The 21,028-nt window shown below is 37.1% G+C and overlaps 1 protein-coding gene across 14 annotated transcripts in view; it reads left to right on the top strand.

Annotated features, from left to right (window-relative positions):
- The window catches only part of LOC123761089 (Aryl hydrocarbon receptor nuclear translocator homolog tgo), a 304,903-nt gene extending 284,535 nt beyond the window's left edge, over positions 1–20,368 (top strand). For 12 of the 14 annotated variants that reach the window (XM_069339440.1, XM_069339443.1, XM_069339446.1 and 9 more), the window contains 10 exons: positions 5,119–5,291; positions 7,199–7,346; positions 7,922–8,124; positions 9,462–9,579; positions 10,468–10,626; positions 10,957–11,107; positions 12,677–12,834; positions 13,566–13,768; positions 14,206–14,326; positions 16,597–18,565. In XM_069339440.1, the coding sequence (XP_069195541.1) occupies positions 5,119–5,291; positions 7,199–7,346; positions 7,922–8,124; positions 9,462–9,579; positions 10,468–10,626; positions 10,957–11,107; positions 12,677–12,834; positions 13,566–13,768; positions 14,206–14,326; positions 16,597–16,802 (1,640 nt within the window). In that variant the 3' untranslated portion in view covers positions 16,803–18,565. Of the gene's footprint in view, positions 1–5,118; positions 5,292–7,198; positions 7,347–7,921; positions 8,125–9,461; positions 9,580–10,467; positions 10,627–10,956; positions 11,108–12,676; positions 12,835–13,565; positions 13,769–14,205; positions 14,327–16,596 lie in introns of all 14 variants that reach the window. The other 2 variants (XM_069339441.1, XM_069339444.1) reach the window with 1 other exon arrangement.
- Positions 20,369–21,028: the final 660 nt, after the last annotated feature.

Genomic DNA, 21,028 nt, shown 5'->3' with positions numbered 1-21,028 from the left:
AATCAAAAACCCTCGAAGTTGACATAATGGCATTGCAGGTCTGGAATCAGAATAAACTGTTAATTGTAAATGTCTACAGCCCACCAGCAAGCAACACATGGACAAAGGAGGAACTGGATGACAAACGAGAGGGCCTCATAATGGTCATGAGAGAGAGATTGTAGTAAGAGCAGATAGAGGTAAGTCACAATTGTTGGTACTGAGGGACTTCAACTTGAAAGCAATAGATTGGGAGGTCTTTGAAGCAAGAATGGGGGACATTTGGACAAGCAGATTTGTAAACCTCATTCTGGAGACATTCATGTATCAACACGTCAAGCAGACTACAAGAATGAGGGAAGGGGGATGTTCCATCAGTACTGGATCTAATATTCACCAGGAAAGAAGAAGAGATATTTGACATCCAGTACAGTACCTTCATTCCTTGGGCAACAGTGATCATGTCTTTTTGGAAATTAAATATGCTTTGCGATATAATCTAGAAGAGAATGGGGACATTAAAACAGTTGATAAACTCGATTTCAAGAGAGGACACTATAGGAAACTTAAAATTCTTTAATGAGTTTAATTAGACAGGCCTGTTGCTAGACAAGGAAGTAAATAAGCTATATGCCAAATTTTGCAAAATATATGATGAAATCACACAAACATTCATAGCAAAGAGAGATGCAGACCCAGAAAACAGGATTGGTTCAACAGAAATTGAGAGGGCCAGAGAGGAAAAGATAATAAAATGGGTTCAGTATCGGAAGAGGCCTAACCCACAAACATACCAGCATTACAAACAAGCTAGAAACAATTATACAGCAATGAGAAAAGTGGCCAAAAGAAATTAAGAGGAATGTATAGCGGACAAATGTAAAACAAATCCATCCAGTCCTTTTGAAAAAATTCATTAAAAGCAAGCTGCATATAAAAGATAAAATCAAGAGATTGAGAGTGGGGAACAGGACTACTGAGAATGAAAAAGAAATGTGTGAAATGCTAAATGAACAGTTTCAAAGTGTTTGTACAAAAAGGAGGATTTCAGAGAGCCGGACTAAATACCAATTCCAGAACATGCCATAGAATACATAGAGGTATCACAGGATAAAGTGGGAAAAATTACTCATGGGACTAAGAAGAAATAAAGCGGTTGGACTTGGAGTTTCACCTTTGGTGCTGCAAAAATGTGCAACCGAGCTGAGCATTCCGGTCCAATTAATATTCCAGACATCCATGTGCACAGGAATCTTAGCAGATATATGGAAAAAGGCAAACATAGTACCAGTCGATAAAAATGGTAGTCGAGAGGAACCTCTAAATTACAGGTGTCATTAACAAGCGTGGTAGTTAAGACACTAGAAAAAATAGTTAAAAGCTAAATGTGTTGAACACCAGGAAAGTACTGACATGATAATGGACAGAGAGTATGGTTTTCGAACAGGAAAATCCTGTGTAACAAATCTACTTAACTTATATGATAGAGCCACAGATATACTATAGGAAAGAGATGGTTGGGTTGACTGTCTATTTGAACCTAAAAAAGGCTTTTGATAAGAGTTCCACATAAGAGACTGTTCTGGAAATTGGAACATGCTGTAGGGGGGGGGGGGTGCAGGGAGACTTCTGACATAGATGAAAAACTTTCTAACCGACTGACAGATGAGGGCACTAATCAGACGATGTATCTGACTCAAGGAGTGTTACTAATAAAGTACCACAGGATTTAGTTCTTGCACCAGTAATGTTCATCGTCTACATAAAAGATCTACCAGAAGGAATACAGAATTATATGAACATGTTTGTAGATGATGCTAAGATACTGGGGAAGATAGGAGGTGCAGATGATTGTAATGCTCTTCAAATTGATCTAGATACAATAATTGCTTGGAGCATCAAGTGGCAAATGGAAATCATTGTGAATAAATGCCATGTTATGGAATGTGGTATCAGAGAAAATAGATAATACACAACTTACAAATTATGTGGAAAGGAATTACAGAATGCTAATAAAGAGCGAGACCTAGGGGCGGTTTCGGATTGTAAGCTGTCGCCAGAGGAACACATAAAGAACATTGCGAGAGGAGCATGTGTGTCACTTCCCAACCTCAGACTTGCGTTTAATTATATGGATGGTGAAATACTAAAGAAACTGTTCATGACTTTTGTGAAACCAAAATTGGAATATGCAGCAGTTGTATGGTGCCCAAATCTCAAGAAGCACATGAATAAACTGGAAAAGGTGCAGCGGCATGCTACAAAAAGGCTTCCGGCACTGAAAAACGAGTTACAAGGAGAGACTAGGGGCGTTAAACATGCCAAAATTAGAAGAGGGAGGTGATAGAAGAGAGAGGTGATATGATCACCACTTACAAAATACTAACAAGAATATACCAAATTGACAAAGAGGAATTCCTGAAACCAGCAATTTCATGACCAAGAAGACACCGATTCAAGCTAAGAAAACAGGTGCCAAAAAATATTTACAAATTTTCTTTTGCAGAGTGGTAGACAGTTGGAACAAACTTGAGGTGGTGGTGGAGGCCAAAACTGTCAGTAATTTCAGAGCAGTATATGACAGAGTGCTGGGAAGACGGGACACCACGAGCATAGCTCTCATCCTGTAACTACACTTAGTTACAGGATGAGAGTATTGTGCTGCGCCAACCAAGAAATCTCGTTCTGAGAGTTGTACTTTTTTTTTTTAATTAGGCTATATTTTAATTATTTTTTATTGTTTTGAAGTGAAAATAGTTGAATTTGGAAACATTTTGACATTAACTTTACCTGAACATTTATAAAAACAACAAAAATATGTCCTTAACAATTGCACTATGAAATTTTTGCTAAAAACAGGTGCGCAGTGTAGGGGTTAATTACCAGGGACTGGTGCCAGTGAATCTAAGTCATCATGGAGCTAATATGAAAAACATCTCCACAACAGCTCAAACATGCAAGACAACTACCAAGTGGGAACAAACACTGTGGTCCTCTGCAGTAAGGGCTCCAGATAGCACAGGCAGCTGGACATGGAACTACCACTTCCTCCTTTCCTTGGGGAGCACCAGAGCAAAGAAGCAGGTCTCAAGTGGTGCAAAAAGAGTACCACCTAAACACACCTAAAGTTGGAGCCCGAGTCCTGCCACTCAAGGGTCTTGCTCACTCATGGAAGACAGAAGAAAATGTGTATATACTGGTTAGCATTGTAAATGTGTTGCACATCTGTGGTAGGAAAAAAAAAATCCAGGTTTGACAGAATCCATGCCAAGCTTCCAAGGAAAAGGTTAGAGTTGTAAGCCAGTCAGGATGGGTCAGGAATCTCGTACCAAATCCAAAATGCAAAGGCAAACTAGTACAAGGACAGGTCCATCAAGGAAGTAAGGTCTGGATTCCTATGATGTACTGAAAAATGTCTGCTCACACCAAAGAAGATGAAAGGCGAGATGATAGAATTCGGAAATGAAATGCCTTTCCAAAAGTGAACGGTATATGGTAGTGCATCTGCGGGGAAGTTCGAATGCATCACAGACTTCAATATGCAGCAAGATGGAGACAGACAGAATGACCATTGGCATATAGAAAGGCTGATACCTGCTTGATGGGGTTCTGGGAGTTGTTGTTCTCCCCAAGAAACACGTAACATAACCAACAGTATGCCCCTAACCATATGGCCTCACAGAGGAGTCAACAACCCATGCACTACCCATAGTCATAGTCTAAAACACACACTCATGAAGTAAAACAGAAAAACAAACAAGCAAAATTGTACCCCCCACAGAACCAAGTACAGTACAAAAGGTGGCCAGCACTTTTCAGGGAAAAGAATTGCGACCCATTATCTCGAGATGACTCAGGAAGGACCAATTGGTCTAACATCAGTGACAGGACTGACTCAGTACTGCCCGGTAGCAGGAGCTACAGGATGCCACCTGTTGGAAGCTTTATGCACTAAGGGATTTGGGCACAAATCGGGGGAACTATTTTGATTTTGATTGAATCACTTGTGAAGTCATTTGGCAGTTTCAGTGCTTTGTTTTTGTGAACTATGCAGTGGTTTGTATTGCTTCGCTTACTTTCTGGGTACTCTCTCGGTGGGTGATCATAACAATCTACTGTTCTCTACACCTCTGAGAGGGGAAGCCGGGTACTGGCTTTCTTTGGTAAGTCAAGTCATATGACCAATGTGACTCGGTAGTGGGATGCCATCTCGGCAAGGCAACATCAAGGATCCACTGAGGCCTCCCTCAGAAATTATTATATTTGGTTGAGTGGTTTTCCTAATGCTTATTTGTCCTGATGACTAGTAGATTTATTAATTTCTTGAGCATTTTCATCTTTTTCTGGTTAATATTAGTTTATTTATAAAAAGATCACGGGGGATGATCTACAGGGAAAAACATATAGTATGCTTTACCACATTACTATATTCCCGTAATGTGTGTGTACAACACATTAAATACCTTATCATGTATGATTGCCAGATCATGATGATGCTAGGTAAGCTTAATAAATATCACAGCATTGCCGACTACTGTACATATAAAGCACAAATTATACACAGATGTGGTATGATATACCAGTACTGTGATATACCAGTACTATGATATAACAGTACAGTACTATGATATACCAGTACTATGATATACTAGTACTATACAGTACTCATTATACACTACTTTATTTGTTGCCCGAGATATGCAGACTTGGGAATTCATCTCTTGATCAGCTATTATCAAAAGATATTCAGTTATACTGTAGCTTTATTAATAATGTCTAATGTCAAAGTGGTTGACAAACTAATATCCTGCTATTGACCATTTGATTGCCAAAATTTGTTATGAATTTAACTGGGTTGAAGGTTCCATGTTTAACAAAATAGGATTTTGTTTTGTAATACTGTACTTAATTCAATGCAGGAAGGGAACACAGAGGGAACAAATCCTTTGATTTTCTCTTTGGTTGCTCTGAATATTGAATATGCTCTTCAGATATTCTCAACAGATAATACAGCTCTGTGATACATAATAATATGTGTGAGATCAAGGAAAAACTAGCTCTGTCTTTTATGTAAATGTTTTGTATTGCGTTAGTAAATAATGTGTATATTATTTTGACTCGAATATAATTTTCTTTCAGGCACTGGAAATACCAACACAGATGGGACATACAAACCATCATTCCTCACAGACCAAGAACTGAAACACTTAATATTAGAGGCAGCTGATGGATTTCTCTTTGTAGTAGCGTGTGACACTGGGAGAATTATCTATGCATCGGACTCCGTTACTCCGGTTCTCAATCAGCCTCAGGTGAGCAGTTATCACAGTGCAGGGAAGCTGAAAGACATGAATTGGTGACAAATAAACATGTATATTGTATTGGCAAGACTGGGGAAAATATAATGAGGTTACATTTATCCAAAGTAATTGACAGCATTGAATACCTGTGTTTAGATTGAGACTTGTTATATTAGGGGCTGTTTGTGTCTGTTGCTCTTGTATATATTTATATATACAGTATAGTACTGTGTGTGTGTGTGTGTGTTTTATTTAATCAGTGAAACCTGTAACACTCGCAGTATTGCACATATTTTGATCATGTGATTATGTGAAATGGTAAATATTAGAAATTAAAATATATAAAAGATGTATAATCTTGTCAACCTTGGATAACTAAACATTATTTTAAAGGATCTTATTTGTGACATTTATACTACAGCACTATTTGTATTGCAGTCATTTGAAAGTCACTGTCTAGTATGTGCTTTAGAACTTAACTGTAAAGAAAAAACTGTCTAATCTGAATCATATGGGGATCCACCCCTGATCGAGTTAACAGAGTATTCAAGTTAGCCAAATTTTTACTGGGAATGTCGAAAAATTTGACATTCAAATTTATTCAAGTTTCTTGTTTGGCAGAAATTGAAATAACCCAAATTTCTATTTGAATTCCGAAGTTAAACAATTAAACCCAAAATTCAGACTTTGAATCATTTGCGTATATTGCCTCATTACTGGACACGGAAATTTAAAACTTCAGATATATATCAATAAAATCATCAAATGGGTAAGAGAAACTACTTGACAGCAATAAACAGCAATAAATTCCAGCTATAATACTAAGTTATGGAAAGAATGAGGAACTTTTCCCAAAGAATGGCTCTAGAAGTAATGATATAGGATGACTTAACATTCAGCAAGCATAACAGACCCTGGATAATAGAATTCTTGGAGAATAGAAGAATTCAAAACCAAGTATAGTACAGGTGAATTACAGGCAAACTAGAGCAAACATGGCATCAGCCTGTATAATGATATGGTAGAATGAGAACTTTAAAATCCAGGTATTCCACCACAATGCAGGAGAAGTTTCTGAAAGGAAAAAATGCAGAGAACAGATACTGCACACATTGATATGGTAAAACTCCTAAACTACTGGGATCAACTCACAAGTGCTCAAAATGTACTGTCTGGAAAGTAGACAGTAGAGGTATTACATTATAGATGCATGGATGTAACCTGAAGTTCAAATCACAAATATTCACAATGAAATATATAACAACTTAATGGAGTGAAAGATAGGATACGAACTGCAAAATATATCCAAGGAAGAGAAGAAGTGTCATGGACACAATCGGAGAATACTGCATGAGCAGCACGGGCTCATGGCTCCACCTCCCTCTACCAAACAAAAAAATATTGCTTGAACAAAAGTGGACATTTTCATGGGGCAATTTAACAAATTCTTAAAGGAAGTGGAAGATAAAGTAGATTGTAATGGATATGTAGACCTACTGGCTTCCCAAACAACAGCCTAACAAATCAGATTATAACAGGCAAGCCTGTAATGAAAACAAACTACAGATAAACGACAAATGGTAAGGAACAAGTGTGTGTTACAGCACTTTGTAAGAAAGGAGAAAATTACAGCATTTTATTCATATTGTGAGAGAGAATTCATGTGAAGCTGTCTACCCCAGGGCTTGTAAAGCAGTGGAGTGAGGTAGTGCTTGTTTTTCTATGATTCTATTATCGTGTGACTGTCATTTATTAATCATAATAAACGGCTGATATTTATAATTCTTAATGTCAGTAACCATTTTTCTTTGCTATTTATCATTTTTTCTGGGCTGATGACTAACCAACCATTGAAGTTCTAAACAGAGTAATTATAATGTATTTTTATATTATATAGCGGATATATTGAAAATTTTCAGAGCGACTGGTTTGGGTCAAGCGTTTATGAACATGTTCACCCAGAAGACGTAGAAAAGGTCAGAGAACAGCTAAGCACACAGGAACCTGCTAATCAAGGACGTATATTGGATCTGAAAACTGGCACTGTAAAAAAGGAGGGTCACCAATGTAAGTATACTGTCACAAAGATTAATTATTGAAGTGCATGTTTAGTTTGCGTCAGTCACTTGCAAAAAAAATAAGATACAGTATTTAAATTTACAATATTTTAAATAGTTGTACAAGGTCTATGTTGATTAGCTTCCCTTTTCCCAATTAGCCTATACTGTCCTTGAATGTAGAATAGGGTAACCTCTAAAAGCTTTTGTAGTCACATGACAATAAGCCAAAAATTTAATTAGAACCTAGAGAATCTGTTAGGGTATGAAACTATAGTATATAAACACTGGCATACAGTATTATTGATTTATTATATACATATTATTTGTTTAATTTTGTGTGTGCAGACAATAAGTCACAATTACGTGGCTTCAGATATGAAGACTAGACCACACACCAGAAAATGAGGAGACGACGGCATTTCTGTCCATCCTGGACCGTTATCAAGTCGATCAAGTCCAAATCGACTTGATAATGGTCCAGGACGGACCAAAACATTGTCGTCTCCACATTTTCTGGTGTGCGGTTTAGAGCTTCATAATTTTGTATGTACTGTATTTTCATTGATATGTGATCTTTTACAGCATCTATGAGATTGTGTATGGGATCCAGAAGAGGGTTTATTTGTCGGATGAAAGTAGGCACAGTTACCCCGGAGAACATGAACTCTGGTCACCTGAACAGATTACGACAAAGAAATTCTTTAGGTCCTGCCAGCGATGGACACAATTATGCAGTTGTCCATTGCACAGGCTACATAAAAAACTGGCCCCCAACTGGAGTTCAGGTAAGCTGAAGGAAATTCAACCCTGTATTTAACATGCTGTAATTGGTTTTCTCTATACAGTATAGTATTCAACTCATTTAATCATTTGGCTATTATAGCTTCATTTTCTCTGGTTGAATATTATATGTATATTTTTTAATTGATTTTTAAACAGTGATATTTTCTTTTATCCTATATATACCAGCATATGTCCATACCATTAAAAAAAGCCTTACATTTCATTATTGTGCTGTACCATTATTTACAAATTCTAAGTGATGTCACTTACTTAACTTACTTACCATCACTTAAATTGTACCTTAGTCAACACACTAATCAAGTATAGTATATCACTGTACCATGCACTAATTGTCTCATTGTATTGTTCAGTAATTAATTGCAGCATTGTAGCATGCACCAAACAAGAGTGCAAGCTGTAGTCGAGAGCCTGATCAGCCAAGATTGCCTATCACTGTTTCCTTACTGCATACTAACCACCTCGCCTCACAATAATTCATGTTCTCTGTTTTTTTTTTGTTTTTTTTTTTTTGAGATATATACAAGAGTTATTACATTCTTGTACAGCCACTAGTATGCGTAGCGTTTCGGGCAAGTCCTTAATCCTATGGTCCCTGGAATACGATCCCCTGCCGCGAAGAATCGTTTTTTCATCCAAAGTACACATTTTACTGTTGCGTTAAACAGAGGCTACAGTTAAGGAATTGCGCCCAGTAAATCCTCCCCGGCCAGGATACGAACCCATGACATAGCGCTCGTGGAACGCCAGGCGAGTGTCTTACCACTACACCACGGAGACTGCAAAATGTGCATCTCTCCCTTCTCTCCCCCCCCCCATACATGTTTAATGGTGTAATAGGTAGAGTTCTATGTGCAAAACCATGCTTTCTAAATGCATGTCTTTCAAGGGAGTCAGTCGGCCGAGCGGACAGCACGCTGGACTTGTGATCCGGTGGTCCTGGGTTCGATCCCAGGCGCCGGCGAGAAACAATGGGCAGAGTTTCTTTCACCCTATGCCCCTGTTACCTAGCAGTAAAATAGGTACCTGGGTGTTAGTCAGCTGTCACGGGCTGCTTCCTGGGGGTGGAGGCCTGGTCGAGGACCGGGCCGCGGGGACACTTAAAGCCCCAAAATCATCTCAAGATAACCTCAAGAAGGGTGAACTAAATATTCCAAAAACATATCCTTGGTGGGTTACACTACCCCATCTTCATTGTAGATAGGATGCTTACCAAGAAGACACTTGATATTGATGCTTAAGTACCTTTCATTGATGTTTGGATATTGAAGGTTATTCATTAAATGTTATAACATTAAGAAATGTCATAATGTTATTGCAGATGGATCGTGAAGAGGAAGCACATGGTTCCTCTCACTGCTGTCTGGTGGCAATCGGTCGGCTTCAGGTTACCTCAACTCCCAACACATCAGACCTCATGGGATCAAACTCTCAAAATGGTTAGAGAAAGTGCCTTCTTTCATTGATGACACTTTGACTATAATTATATTTTACATGCATTTCTTGTATGATAACCCAATATACAGAATTTCACTTGAACCTAATTGATAAATTATGAATGATATCTATTATTGTACAGTACAGTATATTGAATTTGCTTTTCATTCATTTGTGCTTTTCATTCCGTTAACCCTTTGGTTACGACAATGTTTTTCAGTTATAACCCTTCCGAGGGTCGTAATGCACCCAAAAAAACTAAATTTTTGACATCTGTATTTTTCTGTTACAGATCTAGTAATAGGCTCTTTCTGTGTGTACCATTAAAAAACTAGTGAAATAATAAACACTACTTTTTTATTTATTTTTTTAGTCCAATATAAAGATTTAGCATTAAGTGTTCAACTACTATGCCTCAGGGTTTTTCCAAGGCTTCATCTATTGTAATATTGAGCCCATCTACAAAAATCATCAAAAACATGATTGGAGCCATATTAAGAGTTAACATTTATACCCTAATATTTTCCATGCTCTATGGGCTGATTTCATGGGTAAAAACTTAATTTCAACCTTCCTTATGAAGGGCATCTACCAAGAGAGACTGTCTGTAAAGAGATTTAACTACATCTAGTATATTTCTCACACCCTAGCCTTCAAATCTCATTTTCAAAGGAAAAATTTCAAAGGAAAGAAAAAAGGAAAAAGTGTTAAAAGTAACTATCATATGGCACAGAAAGAGCATACTGTATGTATCATGTTGGCCCTATGGGCAGGAAATGAAGTTATAGTGCTTCTAATGAGTGTGTCTTTTACTGCTTTGTGAAATATTATTGGGTTACCATTATTATTGGTTATATTAAGAAGGGTTGATTTGATCTTTACTTCAACAGAGTTTATATCTCGTCATGCTATGGATGGAAAGTTCACCTTTGTTGACCAGCGTGTGATGACTGTGTTGGGGTACTCTCCGCAGGAACTACTAGCCAAGCCTTGTTTTGATTTTTTCCACCCAGAGGATCAGACGCACATGAAGGAAAGCTTTGATCAAGGTAAAATATTTTAATGTTTGTCAATAAATATATAAGGTCTTAAAACTCATATGGGATGATGTTGCTATTTTCTCTTCATTTTCATGTACTGTACTGAAATTCATCTCTTGATATTCAGAAAATTAGCATTTGCATAAAAATAATTGGGCCTTCATTTTTTTTAATAAAAATATTACAGTGCATATCAACACAAGATAATATCTGACAGTAACTTGTACTAAACATTTGTACTGAATTGCTATAATATTACTATGCAACTTAAAGCTATTTTCTGTAATTGCAAGACTTAAAATTGATTGTAATTTAGAAAACTTCATATTTTGTTTCCAGTATTGAAACTGAAAGGTCAAGTGATGTCCGTTATGTACCGTTTTCGAGGAAAGAATCGAGAGTGGGTGTGGCTGCGAACATCTGCGTTTGCCTTCCTCAACCCATATACTGATGATATTGAATACATTGTTTGCACAAATACAGCTGCCAAGTAAGTTCAGTGTAATATTGTGTGTTTATTTGAATGGCTTCTCTGAATATTTTAAGGACAATAAAATTAGAAAAGTAGTAGCAACAATCATAAGGCTGCTGTATGATATAAATGGTCATTTATTTATATTGTGATTTGCCTATTTTCCTCTTGGGATACATTTTTAGTTTCCACTGAATTGATTTATTTAAACATATAGATGTGTGATGAATAAGAGTACCTGTTATATATTTCATTTATATTTCAAATAAATAATATATATAATATATATTAGGAAAAATATACATTTGCTACAGTAATCTTTAGTGAGATGAGATACTGCCTTGTGACTCATAAATACCCATAGTACTGATATACTGTTCCCTAACATAGTTTTTTCATAAATATTATTATAATTTTGCAAATAAATTAGTAAATGGTTATTCTGTTGATAGAAAATGCTATGTGCATTACTGTACTCAAAATTACATTTAATAACAAAAATTAAATTACTTATCACACACCTGATCTACCTGCCTTGAAGCCATAGGCCTGAATTTTATAAAGTAAGGCACTAAATTAACATTTGTATAGTATAGGAATTTATTTCAAATAAGTGCTACTGTATATTGTTTTATACTACATTAGGCATAATCATGACACTAGTGGGTGAATACAAGTTACTAACCAAATTTATCCTCTTCCTAAAAATGAATTTCCAAGGCCTTTTGCCTCATAACACTATGGAAAGAAGGTGGCATAGTGCCTCATCTTAAGGCCTCCAGTGGTACATTACACTTGACCTAACAGTTGCTTCCTTTTGAGCTGCTTTGGCAGAGCTGCTTCCTCCTTAGTTTGTGCCTCAGACTCTAAAGTCTTCCTTCTCTCCGTCTCCCATTCATTATCCAAGCCCATTTGGTTTCTCAAAAAAATTTCAGATTTGTGTGTGTAGGCAGATTGAGAACCTTGCTTTAAAGATGCTTTTGGTTTATCTGTCCTTGAGTGGATCAGGTGCACTTTCCTGCTACAGCCATATGTTGCTATCTCTGGGTTTCTGAGTGGATTCAAGCTATGTCTTTTTCTTAATCATTGAACCAGGATGCCCTTTACTAAAGCAAGATGGACTGCATCACAGCTATGTGCTTTGCATTTATCCTGGCTGCTGCTGCTCCTGCTGCATGACACAAAGTTTAGATCATGCTGGGATAATTGTTCTCAGGTTTTGTCTTGGATTACCTGTTCAGATTATTTGATGGACTCTTTGAGAATTCATTTTGCTGTGCTGTTCTTCAAAATGGTTTTAGTAATGGATAAGATGATGTCAGATGATAGTATTGCTGGGAGAATATACATTTATTTTCAGCATCATCATCTACTGTCCCACTTTCATGGGTTGAGATGATGGGGAAGCACCGAAAAATATTGCAATAAAATGAAGATTCAACATCAGGGAAAATAGTTTATATGATAAACAATGTATCCTTTTTATTAAAGACATTAGGAACATGAGAGAGTTTTGTTGTAAGGCTTCTAAATTTATTATCATTAACAAATATTAATTATTTGAAATTCTTCGTTCTCTGCCTATAGGACCATGCAAGGTGGAAGTGAAATGAGTGGTAGTGCCTCTGAACAGCAAGAAGTTAGCCCTCTAAACAGTCAGTACTCGACACACCAGCCGGGGATTGAGTACTCCTTGCAACGGCAACGTGAGCTATACCCGCACATGATCCAGCCACACATCCACAGTAAGTAAATGCTCAAAATATCATCAATACGGTACTAAACTTTATAAGAGTATTTTGTTAACTAATTATTGATTATTTAAAACTAGCTAACATAGCTGGCATTTTAGATATATGGTACCGAGTTATATAATGGAATATTCCTCAGTAGGAGGTAAAGAGTCACAGTGAGAGGGAAGATAACGGTGTGAAGAGTGGCAATGAGTGAAATACCCCAAGAGTTGGTACGAGGACCAATCCAATTCATAATACTGTATACATAACCTGACAGAAAATAGATTGCATCATATCAATGTTTGCTGAAATGCCACCACACATTTACAAACTCCCTCGCATATTTCCTAAAAATAAGGCAAAAAAAAAACAAAAAAAAAAAAAAAAGGGAAATGACCTGTCTTAAACTGAATTTGACTTCTCGTGCATTTTTCTCATTTAGTCCCTACTCTCTTGAGCACCCATTCACTATGTATATTTAACTTCTTGGTCTTCCTTTATGCTCCAATTCACTTAAATATGCTCTCTTAACTATCATCATCCATATATTCATTGTTAATTGAAATTTGAATTTGTCTTTCTGCAGTAATTGTCCTTTGTAGTCATGCATTCTAACCAAACTTTTCATTGTTCCCTTGGCCATTTATTTTCCATTGTTTCCTTTACAACTAGATCCGAAATGCTTCATAATTTTGAATAATATTTTGTGTTTTAGATATCACGTGCTTTTTCTTCTATAGATTCAGGACGACCGAGCAGTACGCAAGGAGTGTATAGCGGATATGAAGCGGGTGCGTCACCCTTGGCTAGCTACTCTCCAAGCACTCCACAGGCTACACCCCTCACAACCCAGGCATCATCCAGTATTTCACGAATCACGAAGTCGTCATCACCACCTACAACTGCACACGCCACAACGTGGTCTAATCCACATATAAGACAGGTATATCTTGCCCATCTATCTCGCATTTTTAGCTATAAAGTTTTAATAGCTCTCATAATTTAGAATATGTAGCTGATAAGAGTTTAGTTTGCAGCTACAAAAAGAGAAGCCTCAAATTTTACTTGTCTTCAATGACATTAAATAATTGAAGTATTCAGACAGCCCATGATTTTCACAAGGGTTAGATTCCTGTAAAACCTATTTTAAGAAAGCTCTGCACAAATTTATCTTAAAGATACATATGGGGAAAATAGTTAGGTACTGTACTCGCCTAATTGAACTTACTTAATTTTGAGTATGTGTGGGAGAGTGAGTGAGCCATTATATTTGTAAAGTGGTGTCAATACTGTTTTTATCAACTAAAGATGACTTGAGTATGAAATTTACACTTATTTTTCTCAATTATTTAGAATTACATTTTTTGTATTCACTTACAGGCTGAAGGATATAGCTATACTAGCAGCATGAGTCCATCACGATCTCCTTCAACTCCATCATATACACCATTAAGCTCTTCAAGTCGCTCGCTACCTTCATACACAGCTCCGGCCTCCTCAGGTAAGTAACTTAGCTATTTTGGTACAGCTTTAAGAATAAGTGATCTCTTCCTTGAAAATATTTACTGGGATATGTTTGTTTTATTTGTTGGGTGTTCACTTATGATGAAGTGAGTGTGTTCATGGATACCAACCGGGCTGTAGTCGATATGTCGGCCTGCGGGCCACTCCAAGCAACAGCCTATTGGTTCAAGGTCTTGCTAGTAGAGCCTAGCCCTAGGTCAGGCTTGGGAGTAGAACTACTCCCAGAATCTAGGTACAATCAGGTACATAAACATGCTTTTATTTGTGGGTTTAGTGTGCACTACTCACTCCTGTAGCCCATCCTGTACAGCTTGAATATATACTTTCTTGAATTTGTTTGAATGTTGCCATCATCATTTTGAATGTTGTCATCATGTTGTCTTCAGTGTCTTCGTAAATCAGATTTCTCAGGTTCACTATTTTTCATATTTTATAGTGCTGTCTTATCAAATTTGATTGAAAAAACATGAAAAAATCATGGACCATTATCAAGTTGTGTAATGACTTCACACAACTTGATAATGGTCCAGGATGGATCAAAACTCATTGTTTCTCCATCTTCTGATGTATGGTTTGGTCATCATATTCACCTTCAGCTGTCTCAGCATATTCCTGTAGTCTCTTTAGTCCTTGAAGGATTTCACCCTCTGGGTGGCCTTCCTGTTGACTCTGACCATTCTGTTAGTGAACAATGTGCCTTCTGTTGGAGCAGTACTGCCTTAGTGTTCATTCCTGGGGATTGTCTTATCAAACTACAGATACCTTCTTTTCTGATGAAGAATGGGTCCTGTCATGTCCTTCTCATTGAGTTATTCTTTCATCCAGAAATCATCATGCCGTCTGTCTTATTGATGCCTTGTGTTGGTATTTTGAGTTCTTGATTCTTTGGCTTTTACCTTCTTCAGTATTTGCTTCATGTTCCCTTGTTCCAGCACTTGTTTGTAATGGCAAACAGTTAATCAATAGGGTGGTTAAGTCCAGTCTGTTCCTGGGCATATGATCTCTGGAATTATACTGCTCTGTCTTCTTTCCATCTGTGTCTACAGCCAGTATTCCAACCCAAAGTTTCTAACAGGGTCCTGGTGACTCGGTACTTACCTGGGATGGTAGTTTCTAGTCTGAAGTGTCTGGTTCAATCTGTGGGGTCCTTTGTCATGGTTAGCAGTTTGGTTCCCATGAGGCCTGCATAGTGAGTAAGCTGATGGTAGTAACCAAGGAGTGCCAACCCGGATATAAAGTGCTGAGTATAAGGAAATTTCCCTTTCTAGTTTCCACCTCAGTAGCTGCTCATTTCTGCCCTCGAGTTCCCGTTTGTTGTGTTGGGTTTTCAGTGAGGCTCAAGTGTGGGGGGATGGCACACCCTAACCCTTGGGGAGCTTGGAGAGCCACTTCATTGCATTCAGGTTTATTGGCTTGGTCAGGAGTAGCTAGTTCAAATAGAGTTGTTTAGCATTTAGACATTTCCAAATATTTTCTTGTAAGTAAAGTTGTTGAAATGTTTCCTCTGTCAGTGGTTGACCTCGATTATGGGTCGATGTTTGGTCCTCATGAGGTCTCTAGCCATAATGAGTGGGCATGCAAATACATTTCCTGTCCCCAGTATCCTTAATGTGTCACTGGATTTCTGTCATTTTCACTGTTGTTCCTATATATCCTGGTATGGTAAGCTGATGGATGTTCTTGAGGTGTAATTCAAAATAGAAGACCACATTTTTGCCCTGGAGTCCTACTTTATTGTGTTTTGTTACACTTGACAAATGTTTTAGGGACACGTTTCATTGCAGAACTTTTTGTCTTGTGGAAGCGACAATTAGTTTTTATTGGTGGAAATATTATGTCATGTATTTATGCTCACTTTATATAGTATCATCTGGAGAATGTGTGTGTTTTTAATGTAAATGCTTAATGTAAACCTGGATAATTTTAATTTTGCTGGCATTACATTCTGCATTTAATTTTGCTGAGCTTATGACTGAAATGTTGTCATTTCACTGCAACCAGACGTCATTAAACTAAGCTCTGTCCAAGTGGAGTTTCACAGTACAATACTTGCAATTGCACATTCTGTCACTTGCACAAATAGAATTATTTGTTGGATAATCTGGAGTGTACTCTTGTTATTAAGTGTAATTTTTGTTCAGCTTTGTTCATATGAAATAAAATAAATTAAAGGTTTCACTAAATATTTGCTAGCTTTTAGCTGTAGTAGAGCCAAAGGTTCTGTGTAACTGAAAGATTCTCTTGCAGGAATGTGGCAGTATAGCAGTCTAGGTGCAGAGGGAGCAAGTGTAGGGCCATCCACCAGCTCAGTTCACCCCGGCTCTGGCACTGGTCACCAAGGTGGAGGTGCACCAGGCACTCAACCCGAGCTCAACGACATGTTGCAAATCCTTGACCCGTCTGGCTCCACAAACTTTGATGACCTAAACATGTTTGGCACTAACTTTGAATGAGAAGCATTGCTTTTAGTGTTGCATCCTAGGCCTGCTCATCATTTTTGAAGCACTTGGGTAGTATGGCAATGTTTAGGGCAAGTCTTGGCATCCACCATCCGAGAATTTTTGTTGTATCTCAGCAAGTGCCTCTGTGACAGCATTATCTAATTTTCTGGTTACCAGTTATTGATAATTTTGTATGTAGTCACCTCTATGAAGGTATAATGACAAATTGTTTGTAATTAGTATAAAGTTCAAATAATGTTGGATACTGAAGCTTGCCTATCAGCGTTGCTGCCTGAGAAGCTCTTGTAAGTGGTACGACACCCAGTTTACCAGAGGACATGGTTCACTGAGTGGATATTTAGGTGCTGGATAATGGAAGTGAATACTGACAGGTTATAGCCTTTAGCTATTGTATAGTGGGTGCACCACTTTCAGGACATCTTGTGTTATTAGGTCATTCAACCTCTTTCATATATGCATTAATTTCTTACAGTTTTTCTGTTCATATAGTATTTTTGAAGGCAGTATATCAGTTGAGAAAATCCAGCATTTATTGCTTATACAGTATTACCATACATAGTGCAACATTTGGAAAATATTTGTTGTAAAATAATGTTTCAATTGTTGTGCTGATAATCAAATTGCAGTCTGCAATTCTAATTTTTATTTGCTGGTAATCAAAGTGTTTCGTCCTTTATAGTTGTTACTCTTATATGGTCCCCTAAAAGGGGAACTAATGATTGAATTATTTTTTCATGCTATACTTTTATCTTAAGAATTTTTACCACACTGTATATTTATGCACATTTAGAAAGCTAGAGCTCAGGCACATGTCCAGGAATGTTATGCATTTAATGAAGAAAGTGTAAGTGTCTCAGTGTTTACACAAGCTACTTCAAGTCTAGTGGTAACCTAGCGGTATGACACGAGTCCTCATTAAAGTGATGTTTCCCTTCCTCCCCACATTGGAATTTTCAATTCTTGGAATCAGTTAGAAGTATATTTTGTTTATCAGTTTTCCTCAAGCACCAGGCAGGTCTTGTGTTTTGTAAATGAGTCATAATGAAGGGAGAGAGTTGTTTCAAGTTCTCCTGCCTGCGTGTGTCAGGTCACGAGGAAGACGTTAGGGTGGTTAGGGACTTACTAATTGTTTTTGTATTTTTTTTATACATTACTGAACTAGGGTTTTGGGCACTAACATATGTCTTCATTTTGAAAACGTAAATTTTATTTGAATTTTTTTTATATTAAGTTGTTCAGGTGTTATATTTTGCAATATTAGATGGATTTTGAGATTGTAAATTTGAATTTTCGAGTACATTACTTTGTAAGTTGAATAACAATTATCAAGTTATTCTCTAATTTTTGTGGTTTTCCAAGCCCTTATTTTATTGAGTGCTTGGTTTGTACAATGACTTTGTAATATATATATTTTGTCCTCTTATGATGTCAGTACAAGGTATCTCAGTGCTCTGAGAAAACATTTTGCACGACTGGTGCCCTCTCACCACTATCTATTTAATTTTTTTACATATCATTCTTAACTAGAGGGACACAGTTGACTTTTAGCCCAGTTTAGCATTGGCCATGGATGTGAAAATCTATGGTTTTATAATATTTATATATTTTTTTAGGTACTTGCACTTGCTTTAATGTAAAAGCATGTACCCTGCAAAATGATAAACATACCAAATATGAAGCAAAGTCGATCCATGGGTTTTAATGCTTAACTGCTGACAGATGTTGAAGGCTGAAAATAAAGCTCACAAACATTATGCTTTTCAAGACAGTTATTGGCCATTTTAATTTATGCCAGAAGTGGAATGGCATATTGAATTTTTTTGTTTTTTCAATACAAGTGACAGCACTGAATCGAGTATAACCTTTTACTTCATGCTCACATACTATGAAAATAAATCTGATGTTTCTATCTGGTATTGTTTAGAAAATGTTACATATTGGATAAGTCTACAAATAACCTTTAATGCCTTAATACAGTTAGGAACTCCTCCTTGAAAAGATTGTCTTTGATTGTCTTGTATAAAGCTTTCTAAGATGTGTTAATTTTATATTTTGTTTTGTTTGTATTTATAATGACTTATTTGAGGTTTACAGCATGGAGCTGAAGTTCATGGTATCCCTTCTTCCTCTGTCCATTTATCACATTTTCTCTCATATTTCTGATCTCTCTGCATGCATCACCTCATTCTGCATTACATTCCAGTTATCCACAACTTTCACCTGCAATCAAATTTGTTTGTCTTTACTTTCTCCTAGTTTGTTATTTAATTCTTTGTGTAGCTGGAGTAACATGATCTTCCTGGTCCATTACATCCTCATTTCCTTAAATTTACCGGACTGATAAGCTCTAATTTTTCCCATCTATCTCTCATACCTCGGTTCTATTACCCATTTTGTAGCATGGCTCTGCTAACCTGCTGATGCATTTCTTTGTGTGTATTTGCGTGCACGCACACATCTAGTTGTGCTTGCTGAGGTTGAGCTTTGACTCTTCAGTCCTACCTCTCAACATCCAATGAACTGGTGTGCCCGTGCACGCCTGCACACACCTGCCTTCCAGCCTATGCTCACAAACTGTTTTTTTTAAAGGAGCAAGTTCTCCTGGACCTTACCTCTTAATCATTAATATGCTAGTGAGATATTGTACAGTATATTCAAATTTTCATTATTTGTCATATTTACATTTGAATGTGTATGAAGTTAGCCTCCACTACTTCCTACTTATTACGTATGTTTTGGGTAGTATTTGTGTGTGCATTTGTGATGCATGCTGTCTTATTTGTGGTTGTGTGGAGAGAAGTTAACACTTGGGATTCCATCTCTTTGTTGTCAGTTGAGTGGGGCAATTACTCTAGACATTCCATTGCATTATCTTATTCTTTTTTTTTTTTAACGGATAACGTTAACACCCAACTCTTCCCTTTAGTTCATTCTACTTATTCATCTTCTATTCACTTTAGAGGCACTTCCTTGTGTGTCTGAGATTCTCATGTTTAAGATTTCCACTTGTGTTGTGTGATTCTATTTCCCTTCATTTGAAGCAGTCAGTGTTCATTTTGTATATTATGTCTCCCTTAGTTTTCCTTTTATTTAATATTCAATGTATCATACCTTCTGAGTCTCCTTCTTTCTAGTGGTCAGATTCAGTTCTCATAGTCTGTTTTCATTGTTTAGCCCCTTTATTTTAGGCATGAATATTATGGCAAATGTTTGATCAATTTTCTTGTTGAGCTCTGAGCATATGGGCTTTAAACTGATGAAGCACATTCTAGGAAAGACTTCACCTGGGTGATGAATATTGTGACTAATGATTCCCAGTTATGATTTCTTAAGGTCTTTCTTGTGTTATCTAGCTTGACATATGTCACTGACATTTTCCTGTTTTGCGTGCTTCCTTTCAATGGGCAATACAGTGCCCGCTTCAAGAGAAGGCTATCCTTCAGTCTGTAATATTCATCTGGTCACTGGTCTCCCATTTGGGTCCTCATTGCTTTGTCTTACTATTATTGAATGTCAATAACCGTATTATGCAACTTTAATAAAGTTGTCCTTCAGCATTTTGTGGTGTTCAGCTACCCTTATCTTCTGTATGATCCTCACATTACCAGTATACACAAACATTGACATGTAGGGATATAGACTCTCAGGTAAGTTAGTAATTTAAATGCACAGTAGCAGTCCTAGGCGTTCAATCCCCGACCGTCCAAGTGGTTTGGCACCATTCCTCCCCATCCCATCCCAAATCCTTATCCTGATCCCTTCCCGGTGTTAAATAGTTGTAATGACCTGGTGGTCTTCCGTGAAAATTCCCTCCCTCCCCACTTGCTACCCTTCCCCACTGACTTCTCCCCATGCAGTGCTTTCTCTGTTTTCTGTCAAGTCCTGAACCTGGTTTAGTAACATTCCAGTTATCTCCAGCCTTTTTTTTTTTAAATTTGTATTATATTCTCCATAAATAATGTCCAAATCTTTCTAGCAATCCAAGACTTATAGAGTAAATCCATTCTTTTTCCTACCTTACCCTGGTCACTTTTTTAAACAAATTTACTAGATTCATTAAGCATGTTATTTATAGTAATGAAATTTAATCAATCCAAGTGTTCCATTTGATATATAATTATCTTCAACACCTCAATAGAGGAAGAGAGGGAATAAGAAGGCATGTAAGGAGAGAGAGTAAGAGTGAGTAAGTTAGAAAGGGAAGGGAATGGAACTAT

Source organism: Procambarus clarkii, chromosome 41 (genome assembly GCF_040958095.1).
Source record: "Procambarus clarkii isolate CNS0578487 chromosome 41, FALCON_Pclarkii_2.0, whole genome shotgun sequence".
NCBI classification, from domain to species: Eukaryota; Metazoa; Arthropoda; class Malacostraca; order Decapoda; family Cambaridae; genus Procambarus; species Procambarus clarkii.
This window is presented reverse-complemented; position numbering and strand designations above follow the sequence as displayed.